This window comes from Pomacea canaliculata, linkage group LG8 (genome assembly GCF_003073045.1).
Source record: "Pomacea canaliculata isolate SZHN2017 linkage group LG8, ASM307304v1, whole genome shotgun sequence".
Taxonomy (NCBI): domain Eukaryota; kingdom Metazoa; phylum Mollusca; class Gastropoda; order Architaenioglossa; family Ampullariidae; genus Pomacea; species Pomacea canaliculata.
Genome location: NC_037597.1, coordinates 24,786,095 through 24,812,484, shown reverse-complemented (window position 1 = coordinate 24,812,484; position 26,390 = coordinate 24,786,095). Strand labels below are relative to the sequence as shown.

Below are 26,390 nucleotides of genomic sequence, written 5' to 3'. Positions count from 1 at the left end.
TGTCAGACGTCTGCGTATCTGACATTTGCACGACTTGTTAGCGGTCGTCACGTGACCACTCGCCGCTGTCCTCCCCTCGCTGCGATGTTCCAAAGTTCGGCCCTTTGTTATGAGTTCCCTTGCACCTCCTCGTCACCCCTTGCCATGGTGCTTGTCGTATCTCGAGATGCACGGCATTCACTGCATGAACAGAGGCTGTACTCATACGTATGCCTACCACGACTTGACTTTCCCCTCCTTCAGCCTCCTCCCCCAACACACACAAGCTTGTGCAGGGTATTATTGTGAGTATTATTTTATTCTCACATGGTTGTGAACATTCTGGAACTTCATCGAAACTAACTCCCACGTCCGTTTTGTCTGTTCATTCTGTCCCAGATCCAAACCCAAACCATAACCTAAACTATGACCTAACCCTCACCAAAAAATCAGACCTCCATCACCACATTCTGCAACAACTCTTGATTTATACCTTTCGAGTTAACGAGTTTGCAGTTTTTATGTGTTCTAAAGAAGATACCTAGAATAATAAAAAAAAAACCTAAAAAGAAAATTATAGTTATGCGTGAACAAGAAGAGTAAACATGAGTTCAGAAAGGTAAAGACCCCTGCACTACAACATCTTTACAATGTTTACCAACCGTTTCATTGTATAATTATTGTCATGTAGTCAAGCACTTGGAGAGAAAAAGTTACACCGTGTCATGTGCATGTAAAGCACCTGGAGAGGGTGTTAAAGAAACGAGACTTTGAGAGAGTATTAAAGATGAAAGGTTGCACAAGTGTTGCTTTTGGAATTTCGATCAAGTACCGAGGTACTACCACGATGAAACGACTCGACATTCCTGGAGATGAATCGTGAGTGTGCTGCGCGATGCTCGACTACAAGCGGAGACAACTGCTCCTTCCTCTGCTACCTCAAAGATCCAAATCCTTCGAACTCAATGTTCTGACCACCTGGTGTTCGGAAAAGAGTCATTAATTCTAATGATATCATTAACGAGGGACGGGATTCATGGTGGCGACAGCCATGAAGTACAACGACGACGTCACATTATGACGTCATTCTGATGCCATGCTGAATCCCGGTGACCTTTCCAGAAGAAGAATTATAAAAATGTAAAACTGTAAACTAATGGATGTAAAGAATGCTATTAAGCTAACGGCAAGGACGATTTTTTTTCTTTCTTCTTCCAATAATTCGCCTTTAGCAGAGAGAGGGAATGATTCAGGGTGAAGTTTCATACTAGCTTAAACTTAATTTTTCTTTGTTTGGCATTGAGGTGCGTTGACATTATTAATGTGTTACCAACAGGTGTACATGCCCATTGTGAACTGACACAAGGTGGACTAACGAAAAGCCTACAATCATAAGATTACCCGGCGTAAAGTGTACGAATACAAGAACTACAAACACAATTCTGTAAAGAAGTTCAACAGGCAAGTGAAAGCATGTAGGGACACAGTACGAGACAAGCGAGGTCTACACTGTTGCTGGGAACAGACTTTTTATGATGGAGAATATTGTCCCCTTGTCCTGGTGCTGTGGGGTTGACACCGGGATTGACAACAGGTTGTTTACTGCCCCGTGTAAAAGTCGTGGTGTGACTAGGAGAACGAGCTGGTGAGCGAAGTCCTGGGGCTTTTTGCGTTCTTTGTTGCCACTTGTGTTCACATGAGCCCTGTGAACATGCGGAGCTGCTTGATGGTTGGTACAGAGGCGGGGAGGGCTGCACAGCTGAGTGGGGGAGTCGACGCCATTGCATTAAAGATTTTGCATGCCTCTGTGTGTGCCCAGGCGCATGTTCAAGCAGGCCTAGTAAACAAACTGACAAAAAAAAAAAACCAACAACAAAAAGCAAAAAAACACACACAAATCCAAAAGAGGATAGAAAAAACCCAAAATAAAAAAGCAACATAAAGAACCCTACCGCCCCAAAACCAACAATTGCAAAGAGTAAAGAAAGGAAGAAAAGGATGGAGCAAAATAAAATAAATGAACAAAGTAAAGGATAAAAGAAAGAGTAACAAAAGAAACAAAGACAAAAAAAAAAAAAAAAAAAAAAAAACAGAAAAAAATAAACAATAAAAAGAAATGAGAGAATCCTTTCAGTCAGTTTTTAATTTACTTTGCTGACTTTCAAACCTAAGCTAACGGAACTTTCTCTAAAGGTGTTAAAGTCTATTTGGAGATGACTGCGCGCACATGTTGGCATGCGAGTTCCAATGGAAAGTTCCTGTTGAAAGAACTCACTCTGGCCACATGCGCTTACTCACTTTTTTGTCCTCTCTGTTTAGACTAGAAGCTTTCTTTTTCAGAAATTGCATGCCAAGCGCCAAGTAGGCAATTACCGACATGCACAAAGCCACTTCATTAGCACAAAGACTCTTCATTAGCACAAGCTATTTTTATTTCATGACAAGCAATGAAATGAGCTGCTACCGTACAAACTAAATTAAAGAATTTTATCAGATCACGTGGTGGGCAAGTGACCAATCACAGAAAGAACCTGCATCCTACATTCTATCTAAACGAAGGACTGTGTTATAGCTTACCCGATGTTGATTTATTTTCCGGAAACTACTATTTAATTGTAGATTTTTTTTCTTTGTTCCTCTCTGTCTTGCGTAGGAGACGAGTCGATAACCAGTGCACCAACCTCCCTGTTGCACGTACACCACAGTCTCAAGAAAGTCCACGCCCCTCGCTCACCTTTCCCACTTCAGGTGCAAACTCCGGTGACCTTTCACGTCTGCCGTGAAGCAAAGCAAATCGTTACCTGTTGAACGAATTCAAAGCCTGGCCTGGAGAAGGAGTAAAGCAAACTTCCTGGAAAATCGAAAGTGGATAAGCTTAATAAGGTATCCAAGATGACGGAAAGATGCTGTGATATTTTAACCTGAAGCTAATATGGCGCTGATATAGATTCCGTATTATTAAGTTAGACAAAAAGATGTATATATAAGACATGGAAGGTTTAAAGTACTTCCTTCTCCCTCAAGATGAGATTTGAACCTATGACACAATTTTCATTCTGCTCGTGAGAAGCACGTGCATAATCCTTACACCTCTACCTCTCCGACACAGAGAGAGAGAGAGGGCGACTGATGTTCTGGTGTCGCACGTGCAGCTCGGTGCCTCGACACTTCACGGTGGACAACAACAAATGTGTTACAAACCTAAGTCCTGTCTATAGACTTCACAACCAGTAATGCAAACAGGTAGAGGTCATAAAAAGAAACAAACACGAGCAAGAGCAGGTTGCTAGCAAAAACATTCAGACACATCAAGAAAACTTACAGTCATCTGAAGAATACATACGGGTATCTCAAGAAAACTCACAGGTACCCTAAGAACATACCCAGGCACCTCAAAACCATATTTTGGCTCATCAAAAAGTCCGCAAAGACAGCTAAAAATGTACAGGCGCTTTTTGAACATTAGTTTTAAATATCTTAATTAACGAACTCTGAAGAAGAGAGAAAAGGCAGAGGAGACGACGAAGATGGCGTTGTGAACTATGACCCCACAGTCGGACAGGACTGGTGTTTGAGGACAGAGAGAGAGAGACTAAAGGTCCTTCCATTAATAGTCTTACCTCCCTACTCATCCCCGTTTTCTTCTGACGAAACCTTTGCCACGAACGACGAACTCTGCCGACAGAGGCGCCGCCTCAGAAACTGCGGAAGCAAAGAGTCGTGGCCCCTTAGCTGCTAACCACGAGGAGCTCTCTGTGGCAGAAGGAAGGAATCGTCTTTATCTGACTTGTGCCAAGCAAAGGTCAGTCGGCATGGCAGTGGCTGGGCTCTTCTCCAGTAGGGCAGGAATTCCTGTAAACAAACTCCACAGATATGTAAGAAGCCGACCTGTTGGCGGTGAGGGCAGTTTCCATTTCCTCCCACCATCCGACTGTAGAGACACCCGTCAATGGAGGTGTGGTGGGGCGTTTTGATCATGGATTAAAATTTTTATGAGATTTGTATTTATATCTGAATTGGATCTCTCATCTCTCTGTATGTGTGTCTTGACCTGTATCTAATATACCGGCGCACACACACACACACATCGGCAGAAGAGAGATAAATAGGGTAGGGGGTCATTTTTGGTATTTTTGTTTGAGTGTTTCTGTGTATGAATTCAATTATTTTTACTTACCATTATCATGGCAAACATTCTTTGAAGATTTACTTTTCTAGTCTCGCATCCGTGACCTTTCGATACGGTCAAAGGGCATGAACAGCACTGTACTCACCTATTGATTGACACTCACCAAGCTTGTAGGTGGCAATCAGGGGAAGACAACAACCACGTGTAATGGCCCTTGCTGTTCACGATTCTAGCAGAGTAGTTACAGGTAGACATAAGGAAGTCGTTGGAGGCGATTACAGTCCAGTAATGTAGGCACCGTCAAGCTGACAGCGCCAGTGTCTGCTGCATGGAACCTCTCAGCTCTCCACTGACGTCACTGTTCTCACCGGGAAGAATTCATTCAAATCGCAGTCACGTTACCTTTGGTCTTCGAATATGAATTCAATTATTTTTATTGGAAGGTCGCTCGCACGCTTGTGAAGATGTTTAATCCAGACCTCGACCACACTCTACTGACCATGCGTCCTTCTGTCCATCCGTACCAGTAGTTAGTGTAAGTTCTCCAACTTAGCAGTGTTCTTGATATCATAGATTTTTCTTGACTCGTTTGAAGAGCTACTTCAAAGAACTGCTGTCAAAAGACATCAAATCATCGCATGTTACAACTACTTTTTTCTGTAGTAATGTGTGAATCTCAATGAAATACCGGTAATTGCAGGCGCTGATAAGAGTGGTAGCTATAGTAACAGAAGACAATCTGGAAAGTTTCCCTTGCCTTTCCGCTTATTCTTCCCTCACTTAACCTGTCTCGGGAGTAAACAGTTTAATTCCCCCTCCTTTCCCCTGTCCATCTCCTTCCATCTCACCTTCAACACTTTTATCTCGCGATCTTTTCTTTCTCACCACTATCCTCCCGTTCCAAGCCGCTCTCTACTTGCATCTTTTCTTTATCCTTCGCCATCTCGCTCCCTCCGACTCCAGGTGTGGCGAAGCACGCTGCAGGAAATGAAAACCGGCGTCTTGGCATCTGAATCGCAGAAAATGTGTTCTTTGAAGTCTGTCTGCAGATTATCACTAACACCATCTACCACCACCACTACCTTCCCCTTCCCCCCCACACACCTCCCGAAAAAAAATTCTTTCTCTGAATTATAGCATCTAAATCGTCCGTTGCCCGAGTCTACCTCTGAACAACTATTCGTGGCAAACGAAAGAAAGAAAGAATGAGAGAAGCAAGGAAGGAAACCAACCAATTCAACCAACCCAAACCAAACCAACCCAAACCCCAACCCACCCATCCACTCACCAACCCAAACCAACCAACCAACCAACCAAAATAAACAAATAAATTTACTTATATCATCTAGCTTGTGATTCTTATTTAAAGCAAGATATATAATTATATTCTATGGCGACGATCACAAAACAAGGAGACATAGGTACACTCACACTTTGCGCCAAAGGACAACGGGGCAACATAAAACTGGAGCGAGCATTGCTATCGGTGGAAATGATCGAAAACAAAAATCCATACACATAATAAGCAACAATATACAATAGCCTGTCATAAAGACACGACCAAAGTTATTGACAGACACGATTTCTTTAATGTCAAGACACGGATGGATTGTTGATACCAACTTCATTACTCATAAACGGCAAGCCATGTACTTCAACATGTTTTACAACGAGTGTTTGTACACAAATTTAAACATAAAAAATGAGAGGACTCAGAGAACAGGATTCTAGAAAAGATATAAACTCATTTCTTGACATCGAGATAAGATAAACAGTTGACAAATGATAAATGACTTTTGGAAGTACAGGAGAGGCAAGGTTGGGATTCAGACCCCAAGCTTGTGTTTTGCGTGGGCCACGTTCGCTGAAGCAATATCAAAATAAAAAAGTCAAGTGCCAGAAGAAAGAAGATGATTTCCTGCTATTGATTTCAGCTTCTGGTGCCGGTGTCGCACACCCTGGTGCTACTCATGGAGAGAAAGATCGATGTTCCTAACCTTCTGTTCTGCTAATGGCGGGGCCTCTAAGTCATCTGTGAGTGGCTCATTCATTGCCACAAATGGAGGACTTTGTGTGTTTCCAGACACAGAAACAAATGATCGATGGTATTATGTGAATCTGTTATCTAGCAATGCTGCGTATCGATAATAAAGGGAAGTAACATGTTCATAATTACAAGATTATTATATCAGATCTCAGGATTACATGATTACAAACAAGATGTCAGGATTATAAGATTACAGGATTACATATTCATTGTGCACATCAAATATGACTGAACACACATCCATCACATACAACATCAAACTTTCATTAAACAAGATGACTTAATAATGTAAAAATAATTTTTTTAAATACGTGAGGTCGTTAGATGACAATGGTATGTAATAAAAGGTAGGGGTAGGAGAGAGGGATGATATCCTGCTGCTTCTGATATATCTTGGTGTGAAACATACCAACATGTGAACTAATACACAAGGTGCCCCACAAAACTTCATTACAAATATAGACAGGTTCGGAAGTGTGGCCTTCATGCTTGCAAAACTAAGCCTTTAATGGTGGACAAGGGTGGATCTCGCAAGCTGGCATGATCGGAGGTAAGTGCACGTTGAGCCCTAAATGTATTCATTATTCGCAAGAAGTAATAACTGCTTCTGTGCCAAAAATTCTACTGGCCGGACAAAGTAAAATTTCATTTTTTATCAACACATAAAAAGGATATTGTTACACAACACAAGATGCGTTTCATCTACAGAGCTACACAAAATCGTGTTCACATGTACTCCAACAGTGATACGAAACAAAAATGGTCAGTTATGAAAATGACTAAAAGAAAAAAATACTGATTCACTGGCTATTAATTCTGTTGTTTGTACTGATCTGCATTCTGTAAACAAACGGATAATGCTGCATGCTAACCGGGTATATTCCCAGCCATCCTTTTATGTGACAGAATATATGAAAGTGGCGAAACAAACGATGAAAATTAGGGTCAATGGCAATAAAAATGATTTAAAAAAAACTGCATTCTATTTCACAGAAAGCATTTTACCAAAAAATTAATACTGTATATAGATTATTAAGGTTGTACATATGGAAGACAAGGCTATTTAAAGCTAGCTGGAGTTATAAGATGGAGTAACTGAAAGACTGTAGTGATACTGATGGACTCAGTCAGTCCTCGAGATTCAACAAACAAAATATATAAAAGACGGTTTAGTTTGAAAAACAACCCTACTCATATGAGTCTGCTATTACTAGTCAACCCATGGGTAGGATGTATTGCTGACGAGTTGATTCAAGAGTAAGGCTGACGAGTTCTGAAATCCTTAACAGGAAAATGTCCTTTCTCTGCTTTTACACTTAAAGTCAGGGGTGGCGATGGCGTCCAAACTCGATGGTGATCTCGATCGGAGAATCGTCCACGTCTTCACAGATGGGCGTCTGCTCTGGCTCCGTCTTCTCGCCGCACAAGGCACAGATGAGGAAGAAAGCCAGCGCCCCGCCAAGATTACAACTGGAATCAAGGCCACGGCGACACCAGCCACGATGCCCACCACCGACATCTTGTCCTTGACCCAGCTGGTGAAAGGTGGCCCGCAAGGGGCGGTGTTGATAGTGCACGAAACCGTCAGTCCACGGTCTTGACCTCCTGCTGCCCCGTGCTTGCAGCAAGAGACCGGGTAGATCTGCGGCAGGTCGTAGGTGTCCCACTCGGTGTAGTTGTAGACGCCGCAGCACTTGAAGGTTCGCTGGAGCGCGTCGAAGGTGCGCGTGGCGGAGTTGCCCACATCCGAGGATGTATCGTAGTCGCCTTCCACGTTCAGCAGGGAGTTCAGAGCACCACGCGCCACCTGCTCTTCAAGCTCGTCTCCATGGAGAAACCATGCGATGCCTCCCGCTGCCAGCAAGGGCACCACCACGCCCATCATCAGCACGCAGGTGACTAGAGCCCGCAGGTTGCCCTTGACACTGCCCACGAAGCTGAGGAATGCGACGAGGAAGACGACTATCCCCCCGAAGACGAGGCCGACGCTAGTCCAGATGTCGTCGTCCCAGCAGAACGTACAGTACTGCCGCAGGCTCACTTGCACGTACGCGCCCACGGCGATGACAACGGCGGCCGAGATGACGAGAACAAAGTCCAGGAGCACCAGCAACGTCTTGGACCGCTGGACCACTCGCGCCGTCTTCTGCCGACGACGTGGGCTAGCGGCGTCCTCGGACGGTTCTTCGTGCTCCTGCTGAATCTCTGTGTCGGAGCTCTCCATCTTTATTTTCCGAAGAGAGATAACTAAAGAACGACAGACGACAGGGGAGGCTGTCATTAAAAGTCACAGATGTCTGCAGTCGATAATTCCAGCGGGTGGATCCACCCCGTCAGTCTTGCAAACGCCACGCCGTGTCAGGTTCTCGTCAGTCCATTGATTGGCGTCCCTGCATTGGGTGGCCCGTTCCATCGAGTGGAGGGATTGGTGCGTTCGGTACAGCAACCTGCAGCTGGGAACAAGAACAGTGGCAACGCGTGTTCTAACGCATCTACATCTTCTGTCTGGAGGAACCAACCCTCGGGCAAACAAAGAAAGTCTGTCAGTGCTTTTGTTGAGAAAGGTTAGGAGAGAAGAAAGGAGGAAAATCTGAATAAGAGAACAGAGCAGAATTGAGGCACGCCCTTAATTCGTTTCAAATGTTGGGGGCTGGGGTAGGGTGGGCAAGCTTACAGACTAGATGAGAATCCTTATAAAGATCAATGAAAGAACACAGAAGTAGATGAACGATTCGATAGGCCTCACTTAAAATTCAACGAACAAACGATTGTGTGGCGTGACACTTTCAATGTTGTTTTTGTTGTTATCTAACTTAATTACAAGCGAGCAGTTGTCTTTGTTGTTAAGCATAAGAAAGAATATTAGCTTGAAAATGAGAGGTGTGTGTTTGTTTTTGCGCCTGTGTGTGGGTAGAAAAATTGTCTTTCTCGTGTACATTTGCAGGCATTTCCTACACAAGATGTGGGGAAACTTTTTTTCCTTCAAAATTCATTTTGATATTTATAACATCTTTCGCGGATCATACAAAATTATCTACATAAAAATTAACCTGCTTTACTTGGTGAAGCTGTAGTTTCGTCTGTTAAGACTTTTACAACGTGTTTAACCTCAGCCTGGGACTGCTGTCCTCCGAGTCACCACAATCCGCTGTAATTAAGTGCGGAAAAAGTTTGCTCTGCTCTTTTGTTTAAAATTAGAAACTTCCTAGACATAGTTGATTATTCAGTAACAAAACCCTTTTTCCTAATGCAAAATTTTGTTTGTGCAGTCAAAATAGAATTTATTATTATTATTGATCATGACAATTTAGTACACACATAGTATAGAAAAATTCAAGGCATTTACAAAGTATCTGCACACATGCCACACCTCGCTCTTTGCATTCCTGGTGTATGATTTCAAGTCAACGATTCACGGTAATTTCTAGAAATAAAATAATAAAAGTACGAATAAACAAAACAGTTTAAAGCAGACCCAAAAAAATTTAGTACTAGTTTTCTTAAAATAGAGAAAGAGCGCAGTAGGGGAGGGAAACCACAGCTTAAACACGAAATAGTTGGTAGCCTCCCTTAGATTACTTGGGTGGTTTCCCCTGGAACAAATGGCTGTCTGCTGAATGACAACCACGAGATTTAAGACATCGTGTTTTATTTCGTCGTCAGTCTGCTGATCTCTTACAAACAAGGGACTACAGTAGGAAGATAAGGTAGAGGTTATAAAGAGATAACTGTTTACTTGGCTTTTTGTTGTTTTTGAAACAAAAGTTTGTAATCGGTCTTACAAGGACGTCGGGATCAAGTCCTCTAATTTCTGTTGTTATCAAGTGTAAACGTCAGTGACTTTCACCGTTGTACTCTTTGAGTCAGTTCCACAATATAGCAGTATCGTGCCATGTATACGTTATATGCTGTTTTAAGGGAACAGCAAGATCGTTCTTCAAAAGTTCAAATTAGTCCAACATCCACGTTAAAATAAGATGTACAATAGAACAGTACCATTAATCAAACAACATCTGTGAGTTTGAACAGTTTCACTTAGTCGAAATAATTTAACATTTTAACTGAAGTTATCAAATTTTTCAGTCTGTTTTTAAAAGCTAGCAAAGCAACTATTACATCAGACTTGGCATACATAATAATAATAACTTAAGTAATAATAAAAATAAAAGAAGTTTATTTTGTTTTGTCGTTGTCACTCCTCGAGGAGCATAGGGCATACAAAAAGTAAATTAATGTGTAGCTCATGAAGGAAGAGAAAGATGATCAACAATAAAAATGAAGTAAAAAAAAAATATAGAGAAAAACACAGAGGTAGCAAAGCAACTAAAAGCTAGCTAAAAGGTAATCCACAAAAGAAAATTGGCAGGACAGACTAATCAAGAGCTATCAAAGAGAGAGAAAACAGGTTAGAAGTTTACTATGCTTAAGAGCAGAGCTCACAGAGCTGTTTTTTTAATGCACGTTAAGAAAAAAGGGGAGGTAAGTGGCAGATGTAAAAGTGAAGGGCCTGTCACTAATTTTCTGCACAAGACCTCATTCCTAATAACGAGTAGATCAAAAGATTGTGTCCAACGTTCCTGTGTCTGGTGTTAAGGTTAGGGCTTGCAGGTTATGCAGTTAGATTAAATGATTAATTCATCTATTTTTCCTTTTGTTTAGAATGAGGAAGTTTCCAAAGACGAAGTCAGTTTCTTTCAGGAAGTATCTAGGAGCTGGAATCAAGGTGGCTTTACTGGCAGAAGGTCTCGCTTTAATTGGAACATATTTTCTATGGAATCGCATGAACAGTTCAAGAGGTGATTTCTTTTGTTTTTTCCACACTATAGTTCCATTGACAAACGTTGATATTCAATGTACCATCAACAGAAACCTTTTGTTTGAGAACTTTTGCATAATCTTGCCCTCTTAAAGTTATATACATGTATGTGTGTGTATATATATATATGAGATTGTGGACACATTCATAGCTGGGGGTGGGGTGTGTGTGTGTGAAAGGGAATGTGCACACATGACCATGGGGATATGAGTGTGCACATGTTCGGTTCTTCTTAATCTGAAACTCACATTCTGTTGCATATATTTTTCTTTTACTTTTCAGATTTCCGTCACAGTGTATACAACATTGCTCCTGTTTTTCTTGAATGTAAGGGTATAACACAATATTTTATATGCACACCAAAATTTTTTGACATTATTGTATTTAAGTAAATTAACAGAGACGAGTGTTTGAAAGCTAGAAATATATTATTGCAGATATTATGTGTATTGGTTGGGGGTAGATGTGCATACGTGCATAGGAGAGTGTGAGAGAACATTTTGAAAGAAAAGATTTATATGCCTCAAAATTCTAAATTGAGTAAAAAGAATAATGCTTTTTAGAAAATAATCCACATCTGTATTTTTTGTAGGGACCAAGTAGGGAAGGGGAGGGAGGGCTGAGATTCTGGAGAAATAACACTGTTCCATCTTGGAGTTGTTGTTAACACTAGTTATTGAACTATTGTTGATGCTGTATTTCATCAGCTGCCCTTCTTCAAAAAGTAAGGCCAAATGTATCATGTTTGGCAGAGCATAACTGTGAAAATAATTTGATTTTGAGTAATACATAATGCTTCTGGTGTAATTTTGTTTCAGCTTATTACTGGGTTGGGGAGAAACTGGGTGGCTTGCCCACCCGTCAAGCAGACTTTGAGGCATGGGGAGTGCCTATGAAGAAATGATGCTTCATGTCATGGTCCACTCTGTCATGCAGACTGTCGAACCTTAACTTCAGTACACATATGGTGCATCTTTGGACAAATGATGTGCCCTGACGACACAAAGGGAGAAAAACTAGCGAAAAACACTAGATGATTCTTTCATTGGGTCGGTGATATCTTATAACATGAAAGATGAATATCACACTGCATTAATTCTGCAAACAAGCAGGTGTAATTTGAAACCTGTACTAAGCAAACAACAACTGTATGTGGAAAGAGCTAGTTTAAAAATAATTATCTGGCATTTCTCTTCTGATTCATTTGGATGCAGTGCAGCTCAAGACTTTTTGAGTCCACATGGATTGCAATGTAGCCACCTATGTTAGCTACGTCACGTTTTGAGTTAAAGGGTTGATGACAGCCAAACATTTCAGCAAATGCTGAAGAATTAAGGATGAGAAGTAAAAATTTATAGTAACAAGAGAGAGAGAGGGTCGACATCATGGGTTATTTCCCTTCTATTGTATGAAAGCTCGAAAAAAGAGCGGATCGCCTCATGTACATGAATAGTGAAATCAGGTTTGGAATGACATTAATAATAAAATAAAAACTGCCATCTGTTGAACTCTTGCGTGCCGTTGTGCATGCTGACCTGCCATCATGATTTGTCTATTGAGGGAGATGTCACGAAAGCGAAGACTGTTCTGTCTGACTGTGGAACAGAAGCGGGAGATTTGTGTGTTTCACGATCAGAACCCATCCAAGACGCAAAAGGAGATCGCAGACATTTTCACGCGGCGTTTCGGTCAGCCGGTCAGTCGCCGCACCGTGGGGGACATCCTGAGCGGCAAGCCCAAGTGGCTGGCCAACCAGTCACGTGACGCCAAGCGCCTGCGGCAGGGCAAGCACGCGGAACTAGAGGATGCACTACACCTGTGGTTCGCCTCCGCCAGCGCGCAGAACGTGGTCGTCACAGATGCCGCACTACGGGACACCGCACGGCAGATCGGAGCGGAGCTGGGTGTTGACGACTTCCAGTACTCCAACGGATGGCTCCACAGGTTCAAGACCAGGCACCGCATCGCCAGCCAGAGGGCCACGTCCAAGTCCAGAGAGGTACTGGCTTCCCAAAGGCTGGTATGCGGTGAACAGCCAGTCGAACACGGCCAAGACATCCCAGGAGACAATCATATCGGAGTAGACCCCAGCGCCGTGAGCATCACTTGGCGAGGGGTTCCAGGGAGGTGGCTAAATGGGTATCCTTGCCGGGACATCTACTTTCTAGTCGCTACAGGGCTTTTCTATCGATTGATGCCTGACCGGTCACTGACCACCCCGGACCCAAGCAAGGGCCTGGACAAGCCCATGAAGGACAGGGTCTCTGTGGTGCTGTGTGCAAATGCTGAGGGCAGCGAAAAGCTGAAGCCCCTGATCATCGGGACAGTGCAGGACCCGCCCTGTCTCAGGGGAAGACTCAAATCCGAGCTGTGCATCGAATACCGCGCCAACCAGAATGCCTTGCTGGGAGCTAGCTTGCTGCGTGACTTCCTGCAAGCTTTCGATCGACGCATGGCGCGTGAGAACAGGCGCATCCTGCTGCTGCTGGAGGACCACACGCCAATAAACATCACTCACACCGACTTGAGCCACGTGCGGTGCCTTTTCTTGCCCCCTTCCGCCACTTGTCACGAACGGCAGCCGGTGGGAGCTGTGATGGCGCAGGCGTTCAAATCGCACTATCGACGACTTGTCATGCAGTTCTTGGTGGCGGAGGTGGAGGCTGGACGTCCGCTGCCCCTAGTCGAGCTTAGCGATGCCCTTCGCTGGAGCCAGCTCAGCTGGGATCACGTGACTGCCGAGGTCATCGCGGCTTTCTGGCATCAAGTGAAGCTCGTGCCAGGCGACCTACAGTCGTCCCCTGTAGCAGCAGACATAGTAAAACCTTCGGGCGCCGCGTGCGACCTTCACGACCTCCTGCAGCGTCTGGGCCACGCGACAAACATTCCGCCGTCCCACCTGATGACGCCAGATGAGTACCTGGCGGTGGACAACTGGTTGCCCACTTGCGAACTGACTAGCGATGCGCAGCCTCTGGCCTTAGCCAACAGTCAGAAGACAGGGGAGACGAGCGGTGGAGAAGAAGAGAAGCGGGACGACCTGTTTGGCATAGCCTCCGCCTCCACACCGAGCAAGCGAGCGGACGTCAGCCACGAGGAGGCTGCCAAGGCGCTGGATGTGTTGATGCGGTTCTTCGAGCAGACCCCCCTGGCGAGGCCGGACGACATTCGGGCTCTGTCAGTGATCAAGTGCAGGGTGGATCATCTCTGCCAGTGACCCACTCGGATATGACACGCTTAGAGTGTCTTTCCCTTTTGAAGAACTTTTGGTGACATCTTTTTGCCCATTTATACTAATGATTTTCTGTCTTATTAGTAAATGTTCTTACATGTAATGCTCAGTTTCCAATAAGATTTTGGTTTTTTTAATTTTAGTCTTTGCGAGGTTTTTGCATTTTTTTGTTTTGGAAGTCTTTGAAGTGCCGACTAAATGAACTGGACTAATGTACTTTCAAGTACTTCATAGGGTTACTTGTCAGTTCCTATTTCATTGCTGTTCGACTTTCAGATAGAAGTACTCTGACAGCTTAAAAGTGTATCTATTATTTTAGCCAGTTAAATATTTTCACTCTGGTTTATTGTTTTCAATAATATCTATTGTATGCCAATACAGCTAGCTGAAGCTGCTGAATAAACGTAAGGGAAAGAAAACCTTGCTGGTCCCTTCCCTAAGTAACTCCTACCTTCTTCCCCAAGCCCAGCTTCGCACTTAATAACAATCCCGCTTTTTTGGTAGATCAGACCTGAGTCACATGTCAGACAGGCGGTACGAACCATTCCAAATAACAAAGCAGCAGGAGTAGGCGAAATCACCTCAGATGCTATTCTAGCTGTGGGAGAACATGCATCCCGTGTCTGACCAAGACCTTCAGAAAATCTGGAACAAACGACTAAAGATTGGTAGCTTGCAATGGTGGTGCCCATTTGGTAGAGGAAGAGCAGCAAGAAGGACAGTAATGCACAGAGGAATTTCACTCCTTTTCCACGTGGGGAAAATTTAAGCCAAGATCCTGGAGCAGCATACTCTTTACAAAGTGGAATGCTCACCAATACACAGTTTGGGTTCAGAAAGGGAGGCTTGCCTCTAGACAGCATCAGAGTTAAATCTCCGAGCAGCAGTTTCCCAGGGGATGGTAAGATTGACAGAAAGATAGAGATCCGAATTCAAAAAGAATTCCCGCTTGTCATGGATGTGGTGGGGTGACCTCCGTGTTTGATGAAGGCACGTGCTCCTCAGTCCTGAGCTGGACAAGAAAGATGGAGGTGGCCGGAGGCTGTTTTGGTGCTGCTCTTCGTTATCATGGAAGTGATTGCTGCCGGGGACGTGAGAGAGATAACATTTTCATCTGCATTAATAACAAAGCCGATTTTATAGGTTTAAATAATTGTTTTATCCATGTCTTTTTTTTCAAAAGAGAGATTCACTTATAAAGGCTTATTTGAAGTTTTCTTCTCAGAGGATGTTGATACCCTGTGATCATTGGAGCGTATCTCTTGTCGATACCTGACCTTCAGTCGCTGCACTTAAACGCAGCAGCAGTCCAGTTTGTTCGTTAGCTTTGTATATATTTTTTATTTCTAAATCTTTTTCGTCTTCTTTTGTCACTTCCTTTCTGTTTGGTGTAGGGAAGAGAAAGCCGCCACAGCTGTTACAAAATGTTGAAAGCTAATCCAGAGAACGATCTAGCAGGTGCTGTAGAATTTTACTCCCTTTCCTACCTCTGTGAATACTACCCCTCCTTCATTCGGCTCGCCCTCCGTTCCTCGTGGCATCGTCGGTTTTGTCCACTTTCGCTTCCATTTGACCACCAGCCCCAGCCTCTGATTCCTAGCCCCCCCTTCTTCTGCCAACCGCCTTCCTGACAGACAGTGACATGATAAGGTGTGTAACAGGACACCCATGCAGGTCTGTGAGCCCCTACCTCAAGGGGCAAAGGTAGTTGAGTGTGGTGTAGTGGGTACTGCCACGCACCGTGCTGGACATCCGGCAGCAGTAACGTTGACCCCTAACCTCGAGTCGAAAGGGCATCGTGCGCTGAAGCAAACTTTGACATTTGGCCTTTTCCCATAGTCTGTTTTCGTTGCACAAGGCACTTGGAAAGTACGACGACCTGTGGAGGTAAGTTTGCACGTGCATGAGCTCTAGCAGGTGTGCGCATACAAAGCTTTCTTTTGAAACAAATACTAAAGAAACTGCAGATGTGACCATCGTGTCCTATCCTTGAGTCAGGAACAATGAGGGAACCGGTTACCAAGTGGTTAAAGGACCGGGGCTGGTGTGCACAAGCGAACTTAAACATGAACTTAAGCTTAAGTTGGCTGACTCAACTTTAAGTACAGTAACTCGGTGTGCACAAGACAACTCAAGTCTGCTAAGTACAAAATTTCTTACTCAACTTTAAGACTGCCCTCCCCCAGGTATAAACCCTTACTTAGCCGAGTCGGGCGACTTAAGTTAGCACATTTCTGATTTCTTCGCGTGAAGAGTGACAGAAGATGGCAGCGAGACGACTGTGCTTTAGAATGATGATAAGAAGACATTTGATGAGGGAATGTGTGTTTCGTGACAGACACAATCTTTTTGACCTGTATGATCCGTGATATAGCCCTAGTTGCTGGCACGGCATAAAACACAAACAATGTGACTTGTATGACGACGTTGAACTCTACGCTCGATTCCGCTTTCGGCGAGTCGATATCATGTACCTGTGCGATTTAATACAGGACATCGACCACCCTGGCTTTTAAATTGACCATTTTTTAAAATTTTGGGCCCATTCCCGTTTTTGCTCTCCACGAGCACTGATGGCAACTGCTATGTCTTTCCACAGCTGATTTTTTTTTCGCGGTCAATACATAAACAAAACATAACAAAAACTATCGCACACATCAATTTACATAAATAGATCAACAAACATATCTCTGACAATCTACACAAATCTTTCCTCCATCTCATCATGCTCTACCCTATGAAAGGACCAGCTGACGCTAGTAACAGTATAGGTTGTAGTGGTTTGTCTTTTAGTTGTAGCCTACACAAATGCTGATAGCTTTCAACATACATCAATAAATAACACATATTTCAGGCAGTTCGCACATTTCAACTGTACACTGAACTTATACTTATCTATACATTTATGACATTAGCTACATCTGAGGCATAGCTCACCCATATATTATCTTCACGTATACAAATACCAAATCAGGGAAGGAAAACGTGTCTATTCACACACATTTTCAAGTAGGTATAGGGTATCCAGACTACGAGGAGACATAAGGGATACATGATTATTTACAGATACATAACAATATATGTATACATAACTAACAAGCAATATTTTACAATATACAACATAAAAAAAACATATACACATATATTAACAAACATTTTAAGAATACATACATCTGCCCAGAGAAGCCACACAAATAAAGCAATCATCATAGAATGCACCTTGGAGCCCATGTGTATAGGATGACAGCACAATATTAATGTATATCAAGACATATGTAGTTTTGATAATCAAGATCAGATAAATGTATATATTCAGTATTTAGTTTAGTTAACAAGTTGTTCACAGGATAGCCAGTGTTTTAGCAAACTTTTCTTTGGTTAATTCTAAACATGCATTAAATTTTTCAATTCAATATCTGTGTTTTCAATATTTGGATATAGGGTTCTACTGGGAGATAACTTTTTTAAATATACAGAATATATGTATGCTTTTGCCAGCAATAAAATTAAATCAAATGGAACATCTGTCTCAAAGTTTATTGCATCAAATAAAATAAATGTTCACTAAAAGTTATTCTTAGGGCCATTTGTACATTTGTCTAATATACATTTTGTAAGTTTTTTCCAAAAAAAAAAAATTAAAAATTTACACTTCCAAAAAATATGCTGAATATTTTCTTTATCATCTCTGCAAAGGCTGCAGACATAATCCTCTTCTAGTCCATGTGGAATAATATTACTCTTGTCGCCAGATTCTATGTAACACTCCGATTTGAAGCCGTTTTAATTTAATATCTTTTATATTAGCCATTGCTTTAAATATAACATGCCAATCAACATTCTATTTATCCTTTTATCCAGTGAAAGCAACAGTTTGGTATACATGCGTTAGATAATATTTTTATAATAATATGGTCTTGCTCCTTTCTGTATTTTCGAATTAATTCTTAGAGTTTTGTTTGTGTCATATGTAGAAGGAGATAAATCTGTTTTATTCCTTCAATTTAAGTTTATGTATGTTTTTATGGCCTTTATGCAACCATTAAAAGAGACAAAGTCAATGTTAACATCATATTTATTTTTAACAGCTTGATATGATAGAAAGTTTCCTCTTTCATTTGTCAAGTGTTTGAGTATACATCTTTCTTCACCCATCTTCTATATAGAATTGGCTTATTCCCAATTGTTATTCTATCATTACGAAAGATAGGTTCTGACAAAATTTCATGTTTATCACACACTATATTCTCTCCAAAAATCCTGTATGCTTTTAGTATATCCATCCATAAGCTTTTTGCATTAATATAGTGGCAAACTGCAGGGCCCAGATTGTCCAAATAACCTATTATTTTATGTGTAGACAGAAGATTTTTTTCCAGCTGTGGTTACTTTTCTTTATTTTCTGCAGCCATGATAATTTTAACGCATTCATATAAGTTTTAACATCAGGTATGCCCATGCCTCCAGCCTGGATATTTTTCTATTAATTATATCATTTTTTTCCATTCCATACAAACCTAAAGATAGATTTCTGTATGTCATTTATAACAGTCTGGAGGGTTAGGTAGTAGTAACCAAAGGTGTACTAGTTTTGATAAAATTAAGGACTTATAAGTATTGCTACTCTCCCTAATGGAGTTAATTAACTGTCTCTTTAATCATATTTTGTACAACATTCTTATTTTAGCAAGCTTGCTATCGTAGTTTAATTTTATACAGTCTTTTACGTAGGTCTTTTTTTTTTTTTTTTGATAATTGTTTCCATTTTTTCAGGCAAATACTCAATCTCAAAAGATAGTTCGTGGTTGAAAAGACTGAACAAGACAAACATAAAAGCGTAACACACGAACAAAGCGATTGTTGATTGGCTGTTTGTCTATAAATAGCCAGTGACGCGAGAGAATTCCCGGGCAATTCCGAAAAGGACGAGAGGTCACTGTCTTGACCCATTTCTTAACTAAGCAAGCAGTTGAGTCCGCTTGTGCACACCGATGAGAATTATCGCCAGCAGCGAACTCAGCTGAGTAAAGTTTGCGGTTAAGTCGGCCAACTTAAGTAAGAAATTTAAGTTCGCTTGTGCACATCAGCCCGGGCGTCTAAAACCTAGTTCGATACCCGTGCGGCGCAACACGCTTCTCTCAGTCGGGCTTTCTGTTTATTGTCCTAGTAATCTCCTGGGGTTCGGAGGGAAACAGGAATGGAAGGGTAGGAGTTGCACCTCCCTCAGTGAAAAAAGCTCAAGAAAAGTTCCGTAACACCTCGCATTACTCTCCAACGAAGGATCCTGCCTTGTATCCACTGCCAGTCCTGACTCGCCAGTATCATTTGCATCTCGCATCAACCCCCCTCTCCTGCGAGTCCATTACCTTCCACTAAATCTTGAGTGGAGAAAACAAACTCCCGGCCATCACCTGTAAACTGCCTTCGCTGTTAATATTTTGTTTGTCGCGACATTGACTGATTTGCCCACAACTGTCATCCATTTTGCTTCTCATACCACTTTTCGACACAATTTTAAAGATAATTCGAGCAAAAAGTAAATGGTGTCCTCAGGGAGGCAGGAAGTTGGTTCAAAAGTGCATGTGTGTATTTAAGCGCTGCTGACGAAGGTAGGAAAAATAATAAAAATACAGACGGCCGTTACAGGGTGGCTTGGCTGTGGTGATTAACAAGCAATTTGTCCAAATCGTGGAAGCCTCGGACCATCCTTGGACCATTCTCCGCGGAAGGCGCGGCATACAGCAATTAAAACATCGCTCCAGGGCACATGAAATTTCACACTTCTCCACTCTCTCATCCTCCGACACACACACACACAAACAGACAGAATCCTTAGTCTACATCTGTTCAATTATTATTATTGTTGTTGTCGTTAAGAGGTCACTGAAAAGATAACAAAGATCAGAAGAAACTTGCAGATCGTTTGGCACCAAAAGAATGAATCGGTTACCCTCAGCGGCTATCTAATCGTTTTTCACGGAGGAAAAAAATGAGTGTGTGATGGGAAGAGGACAACTAGATAATTCTAGGAATGTCTGATAGGTAGGCTGCAATCTTCCTTTTTGATCAGTGAATCCGAACCGCTCTTCATGTAGAACAAATTATTTTTAAACTGGACAGAAGAAGGAGAGGCGTTGGTGGTAGAGAGGGGGAGAGAAAAAAAAACCCTAGGTGGGGAGACCACCATCGGAAGGTTGCATACTTTTCCTTCTCATCCACCTCGACCTCTGCGTAACCTTTGAACCCTGGAGAGACTGTTGGCGGTTTCTGTTTATAAGGGAGTGCGGCACGTTGATGACAGTACGTTACACGGCTTCCGTCAGGGTGACGTGACTTGACGGGTGATGGTCGACCTGGCTGCCCTTCAACAGTTGTAACCGTTGCAGTAGTAGGGAATCGGATAAAGAAGACAGAAGGATGAAGACGAACCTGTCAAAGCTTTACTTGAAACGTTTGAATTTATGAGAGATGCTTGTGCGCTGGATAAGTTATGGTGTCTCTGGAAAATGAATCTCTGTGTGTGTGTGGATCCCAGGACATCATTATCTCACAAAAGTAGAAGCAAAGGCATTTCATTTCTTTTATAGAAATTGTGCTGTTATTATTCCTCTATTTGTTGTCATAACCTCTACATAAAATGGGATGCAAGAATGAACAATAGCTCTTCTGAAAATAGAAGTAAATAACGAAAAAAAAACAAAACACCCCAAACATTTAATCAACACTCGATCCTGTACAGAATGGCTTCTGGTCTTCAAACCAAAGAGTGAGTAGTGATCAATAGCCAGGGTACCCACCATAAGTGGCAGTCACCAGTTTACAGACACATAAACAGGCCACAGAAGTATAATTGGGGGCTTCACATCTCCCTGTTGATAAGACGCTGATAACAAAACAGGAACTGGCGGCCACCTACACCACAACCCTGCCCCAACCCTAACAGCAGTGAGCCTACAGGACAGTGTTCGGGAGGGCAAGGGGTGCTGGGGGTGAGGGGAGGGAGAGAATGAGGAGACTGGGTGGTTTGTGAGGGAAAGTCAGTTCACGAGCTGTGCGTTCACAGAAAACAGAAGCCGAGCGGTAAGTCTGGTCACTCGGGGTTCATCACCAGGTCGCGCGTGCCTTAGAGGTTAACCCCCTATCCCCACCGCCACCACCACCAACCTTTCCACTCCCAGTTTTCTTTTTTTTTTTTTCTTCCTTGCCAACGATATTTTCTGCAGCCCAGCCCTCGGCACCGCCAGTCAAGCTCCATCCACATCACTTCACCCTCTCGTCTCTACCTCCACGGCTTCGCCTTCCGCAAACTCTTGGGATACTTCACCTTCTCTTTCGTCCGTCAAATCCGACAAACACTAACAGTGATTATACTGCGTGACCTGCTAGCGTTTTTTCATCCATTCTTTCTTTTCTTTTCTTTCCATCTTCTTTCGTTCGTTCTTTCTTTACAAACCACTCCACATACCTAACCTCTTAATGTTTTCTTTCTTTTCTTTCACTTCTTTTTTCTTCACACCGTTGACCGCCTATACTGGCCATTGTTCCTTTTGTGGCTTTGGTCTGATATTCATCCGGTTTGGAGTACCGACGACATTTTTTCTGGATGTAAATGCTTTCGTTTGTTTTTAATATAAGGGGAGGCACCCAAAACTATACTTTTGACCAAGAAATATGGAAGCAAGAAAAGACAGACAACTCGGTCATCATACTGCTGGTCCCCCAGATAAGTGAACTAGTCAGCTGGACCTAGATGACCAGCTAATGATGTTCGGAGTTGCTTCCCTCAATATTTGTTTTACACAAACCATTGACTTACAATAGTGTCTAAGATACAACTGCGAGCCGGTTCTCTGATGCCGTCATGTTTACTTCCTCTTTTACGAATGAAAACCAATTGACCTAAATTAGTGACATAGGCGGCGCCAATTGACCTAAATTTCGCCAAGTGACAAGAAAGGCAACTCCGTCACTCTAGTCTTCTCCCCTTCGCTCAGTACTTCATCATCACTCAACTTTAGTTCGAAATTATGTGGCACGTTCCTCAGATACACGATACCAGCGTTTCGATGGCGGCGGTTGGAAGACAGAAGGTGAACTCTGGTGCTGGAAGAGTTCAGTGATGTAGCAACAAAACATGGCGGCCTCTGTGTATGGACCCATATTTGTGATTGTAAATGATAGATTCGCAACCCGAAGGTTTGAGCGGAAACTAGTCAGAACTTTCTATTTCCCTTGCCTTTCCCTTTAATTTTATCCACGGCATACATCATGAACCTGTCAGCGCCTTGTGCCCCTTTTCTGAACTGATTTCATCCCCGGACCTCCTCTGACCGTCCGTCCATCGTCCCCGGTCGCCTGTGAAGCCCCTAATGCGGTTAAACGACCAGTGACGCCGCCGGACGTCCTGCTGACCACGGCACACCGAAGAAAACCCAGCAGGTGGTCATCCAGGCTTCCAAGCCCTGAACTCTCTGTTGCCCTTAGATAACCACGTAGCCTTATGACCATCATTGATTTATGCTTGCTGGAATTTTTCTCGCCGTTGTGTGTTTCCCTTCAGCTCCGTGGTTGTCCCACAGGGTGAAAGGAGAAGGATTTGGATGAATGTCAAAACTGTTCAGAGCTTAACAAGGCGTTTGTTTTCTCCCACTTTCTCTGTACAAGTGTCTTTGTTTCATGACTTTTTAGCTACTTACTCATTTACATCAAACTTTTTAAAAACATTTTACTTGACTAACATGTTATTGTAGTCTTGGTGTGCAGTAGTCTGGGTTCGAACATTGTCGACTTTAACCCAAATAAACTACTTCCCAAAACGGATATCGGCAAGGCCTGTGTGTGCCTACGTTGACATGGTCTATGTGTGTCTGACCCTGATACTGACCTGATGAATGTATGTCTGACGATAGTAATAACATAATCGATATGTAGCTTGTAATGTATCACATGATAATACATGTATATAATATATTGATAATATATTTGAGGTTATTTGCATGGTCAGTCTGTACGTGATGCTATACTCACGTGATCAGTACGTGTGTCTGACGTTATTATTAACAGTGCTAAAAGAATTATGAGGCTAATACTGAGAGCTCCACACTCTTGCCGGCAAGACTAATCGACTGAGGGGGAGGGCAGACAACAAGTTACACGTCACACTGGTGTTGACAGGGCAAGCCGGACAACGGCCGTCAATGGCGAGATATAGACTTCCACTCTGGTCCCTTAGATGTTGTGATTGATCACGTGACCAATGGCTGACCGCTCTCCACACACACACAGTCGCAGAGATCTGTTGTGATTGATCACCTACACTGCCTGCGTGGCTGCGGCGGTTCCTATTCCTATTCCCATCAACGACATTCCCAAATGAAGGGTGTAACGATGTTCACACGAACCGTTTGAAAGGTATTTCCCACCCAGTCGAGGCTGTGACGGAGCAGAAAGTAGAAAAAAATGACTGATTTTTGTTTTTATTGAATTATTGATAGCTTCTCTACTCCGTCCGTTGGGAGCTGTGCTCAGTTATTCATGAATCGTTTCTCAGTCACTCGTTCGCTTGTTTGTTTACTCGTTCACTCACTGATTCATCGCACCTTACTTTCTTAGCCACGGATGATGATTTACTGTTTAAATGCCATAAATCACATTTAAATGATATAAATGCTTAAGTAGATGAGATGTTTGTCTGTTGCACACTTAATAATGCTGCTGTCTATGCAAATTGTACTATTATTGACATTTCTGTAGACTTAAATAGAGCAGTAATATTTTAAAAATACATTCGTTGCGCTGTATCCACCTTTGTTACAAGATCACTTGAGTTTGAATAATATTTTTATATTCATTCTCATTTGTAGAATAATTTAACATTCCGTTAACACCCATGGGAAAGACAATTCTTCATTTCTTTTGGCTCGTATTTAAACAAGAGTCTTTGTTTTTTAATAGTTTCTCGTCGTCACCACAATCAGTAGTTTAGTTTGATGGTATTTCGATATGTATCTAATATTGGACATGTATCTGTGTCGTTTTCTGTCATCTGCTGTTAATGACAACAGATGGAATTCTGAAGGCGACGGAAAATTGCGACTTTGCCCAGCATTACATCGGTGTATGATTCCCCATACCCAATGCCAAATGTGTCAGGGCCAAAGGTCGTGAACCAAGTACCAGACTTTTTATTTATTTATTATTATTTTTTTTATTTTTGCTGACTAACAGTGAATGAGCCCAAGCGGAAAAACAATCCTGAGAGACATGAAATAAAAGCACAGATGAATGAATGACATAAAAACGGATGAAAATCCACGAACAAAGACAGAAACAAAACGAGTGGGGGGTCAGGACGGAGAGAATTCGCCCTGAAGCAGGTTTTAAAAAAATCAAAGTAAGACAGGGCTTGGCGATAAAAGTTTATGTCAATATCGTCAAGGAGTTCGAAAGAGAGGTAGAGAGAGCTTTCACCTGAGTCTCGCTGGACTAGGGGCGCAAGGAATGCTGGGAAAGTTCGTGTTTCCTTGTAGTCGTGTGTAGGGTCTGACATCATAGACTTTGTCGAGGTCCAAAGAATCTCTGGGACACAGACCTTGTGCAGGTAGCGGCTATACCGACCTTCCCCAGCAAAGTTCTGCCACGCATGCGCAGACCATCTTTTAGTTTGTACTTTCATGGGCAACAGTCAAAGTCCAATACTTTAAATAGATAATAGTGACTCATTCTGTACACGCATACACGACCTAACATCAAGCTTTTTATTTTTCCGGCGATCAGGTTACCAGTAGTGAAACACTTCCTATCATCACGGCAATACAGAATGTATGGTCTGAGGATCGAATCTCGTCTTGGGATGCATTCAGATCGTTCTGGACTTGACAATTGTTTATGGAATTTGCCGTATGATTTTGTCCAGATATTCCCTCTTCCTTCCGTTTTATTGCAAATCCGAAAGTTCAGAAACATTAACATTTACTTGTCATAGACTTTTTTAAAAGTATGCCACTCAAGCAGCATCTGTGTTCTGACACGTGATCAAGTACGTGCTCTGTGGATGGCGATGGTAATGAAACAATTCCCGTGCTTCAATGGCACTGTTAGTAGGTCTGCCCGCATCCGGACGTGTGTGAATGAGGGGACTATGACAGCGCGCCAAGGGTCACGTTGTGTCCCTGAAAATCTTGTCACTGCTGGGGCGCGACACTTGACCTCGGTGAGGTCAACATTCGGTGGAGCGAGCGGCCGTTAGCCTTCTCGCGTTACCCAACAAGCACAGCCTGTCCTCCTCCCTCCCCCGCCCACCCTCATCTCCACCTCCCCCATCCCCATCCAGCCCTTAGTGACGTTTGTCCCCCTTGTCATCGCCACGTAACCTAGTAGTGACCTTCTGGCCGGAAGTCCCTTTGTCACGTGATAGCTCGCTGCTCGGAAAGGGGACACGCACGCACAGAGTAACACAGAGGTGGAGAGAGGAAGCTAGACAATAGATGACTGGCGATGACGGGGCAAGAGAATATACTTGTATTTGCTTTTATATTTTGGATAAGTCGTGTGTGTGTGTTTGAGAGAGAAAGAACTAAAGGATCATTTATTTATAAGGGGGATAAGATAGAAAATCAATTTTCTGTTTCATCAAGCCCTACCCAGCAAACGGAAAAGTATGCAAAACAAATAATAACAAATCATATTCAAGAGAATATGTGTGTGCGAGAGAAGGTCATGAATGGAGAAGTGTACATTGAAAGAGAAAATAAATGAAAGACAACTTGTGTAACATGAACATAACATTATATTTGTCCCCTCTTCCATTCCTTCACACACACTCACTTCTTAGCTCGGTCTCTCCTTTTTTCAAAAACCACAGACCACGAACTTTGGTTGAACCTGACTTGTTGAGCAGCAGACAGCTGTTGCGAGTTGTAACTGGATGAGAAGAAATATCCCCTCATCTACCATCCTCCCATCCTCGAACACTCGTCACCCCTCCTCATTATAACTTGGCTGTAACGGTCAGTCTGCGGTCAGGCGTGACATCAGAACAGCAACAAGCTCTAATTGAGTATTGTCATTCATTAGCAATGTCAGATTCTCCACGTTTAGACAATTAAAGCATCCTTTGTTAAGTGTAGGACAAATATTGTAGCCACACTCGACTGTAAACCACCCTACCCTCCTCCCCACAATATGT

General features: G+C 42.7%; 2 protein-coding genes and 1 long non-coding RNA gene across 3 annotated transcripts; 1 reads left to right on the top strand and 2 right to left on the bottom strand.

The window, feature by feature from the left end:
* Nucleotides 1-511: 511 nt before the first annotated feature.
* Nucleotides 512-25,478, bottom strand: LOC112569920. The gene is made up of 3 exons (XR_003100549.1): nucleotides 24,674-25,478; nucleotides 3,600-5,117; nucleotides 512-2,830 (listed from the first exon to the last, which is right to left on the bottom strand). It is a non-coding gene; the product is annotated as an uncharacterized LOC112569920 (long non-coding RNA).
* LOC112569917 (tetraspanin-7-like) lies at nucleotides 5,688-9,303 on the bottom strand. Its single transcript, XM_025247999.1, has 2 exons — nucleotides 9,215-9,303; nucleotides 5,688-8,608 (listed from the first exon to the last, which is right to left on the bottom strand). The coding sequence occupies exon 2, from the start codon at nucleotides 8,434-8,436 to the stop codon at nucleotides 7,438-7,440; it is 999 nt and encodes a 332-aa protein (XP_025103784.1). The 5' UTR covers nucleotides 8,437-8,608; nucleotides 9,215-9,303; the 3' UTR covers nucleotides 5,688-7,437.
* Nucleotides 9,737-14,544, top strand: LOC112569916 (tigger transposable element-derived protein 4-like). Its single transcript, XM_025247997.1, has 4 exons — nucleotides 9,737-9,862; nucleotides 10,815-10,951; nucleotides 11,254-11,298; nucleotides 11,790-14,544. The coding sequence occupies exon 4, from the start codon at nucleotides 12,515-12,517 to the stop codon at nucleotides 14,186-14,188; it is 1,674 nt and encodes a 557-aa protein (XP_025103782.1). The 5' UTR covers nucleotides 9,737-9,862; nucleotides 10,815-10,951; nucleotides 11,254-11,298; nucleotides 11,790-12,514; the 3' UTR covers nucleotides 14,189-14,544.
* Nucleotides 25,479-26,390: the final 912 nt, after the last annotated feature.

Bases quoted from the DNA above. Each gene is read 5' to 3' on its own strand.
- LOC112569917 (XM_025247999.1), bottom strand. From the start codon at position 8,436: ATGACAGCCTCCCCTGTCGTCTGTCGTTCTTTAGTTATCTCTCTTCGG.
- LOC112569916 (XM_025247997.1), top strand. From the start codon at position 12,515: ATGATTTGTCTATTGAGGGAGATGTCACGAAAGCGAAGACTGTTCTGT.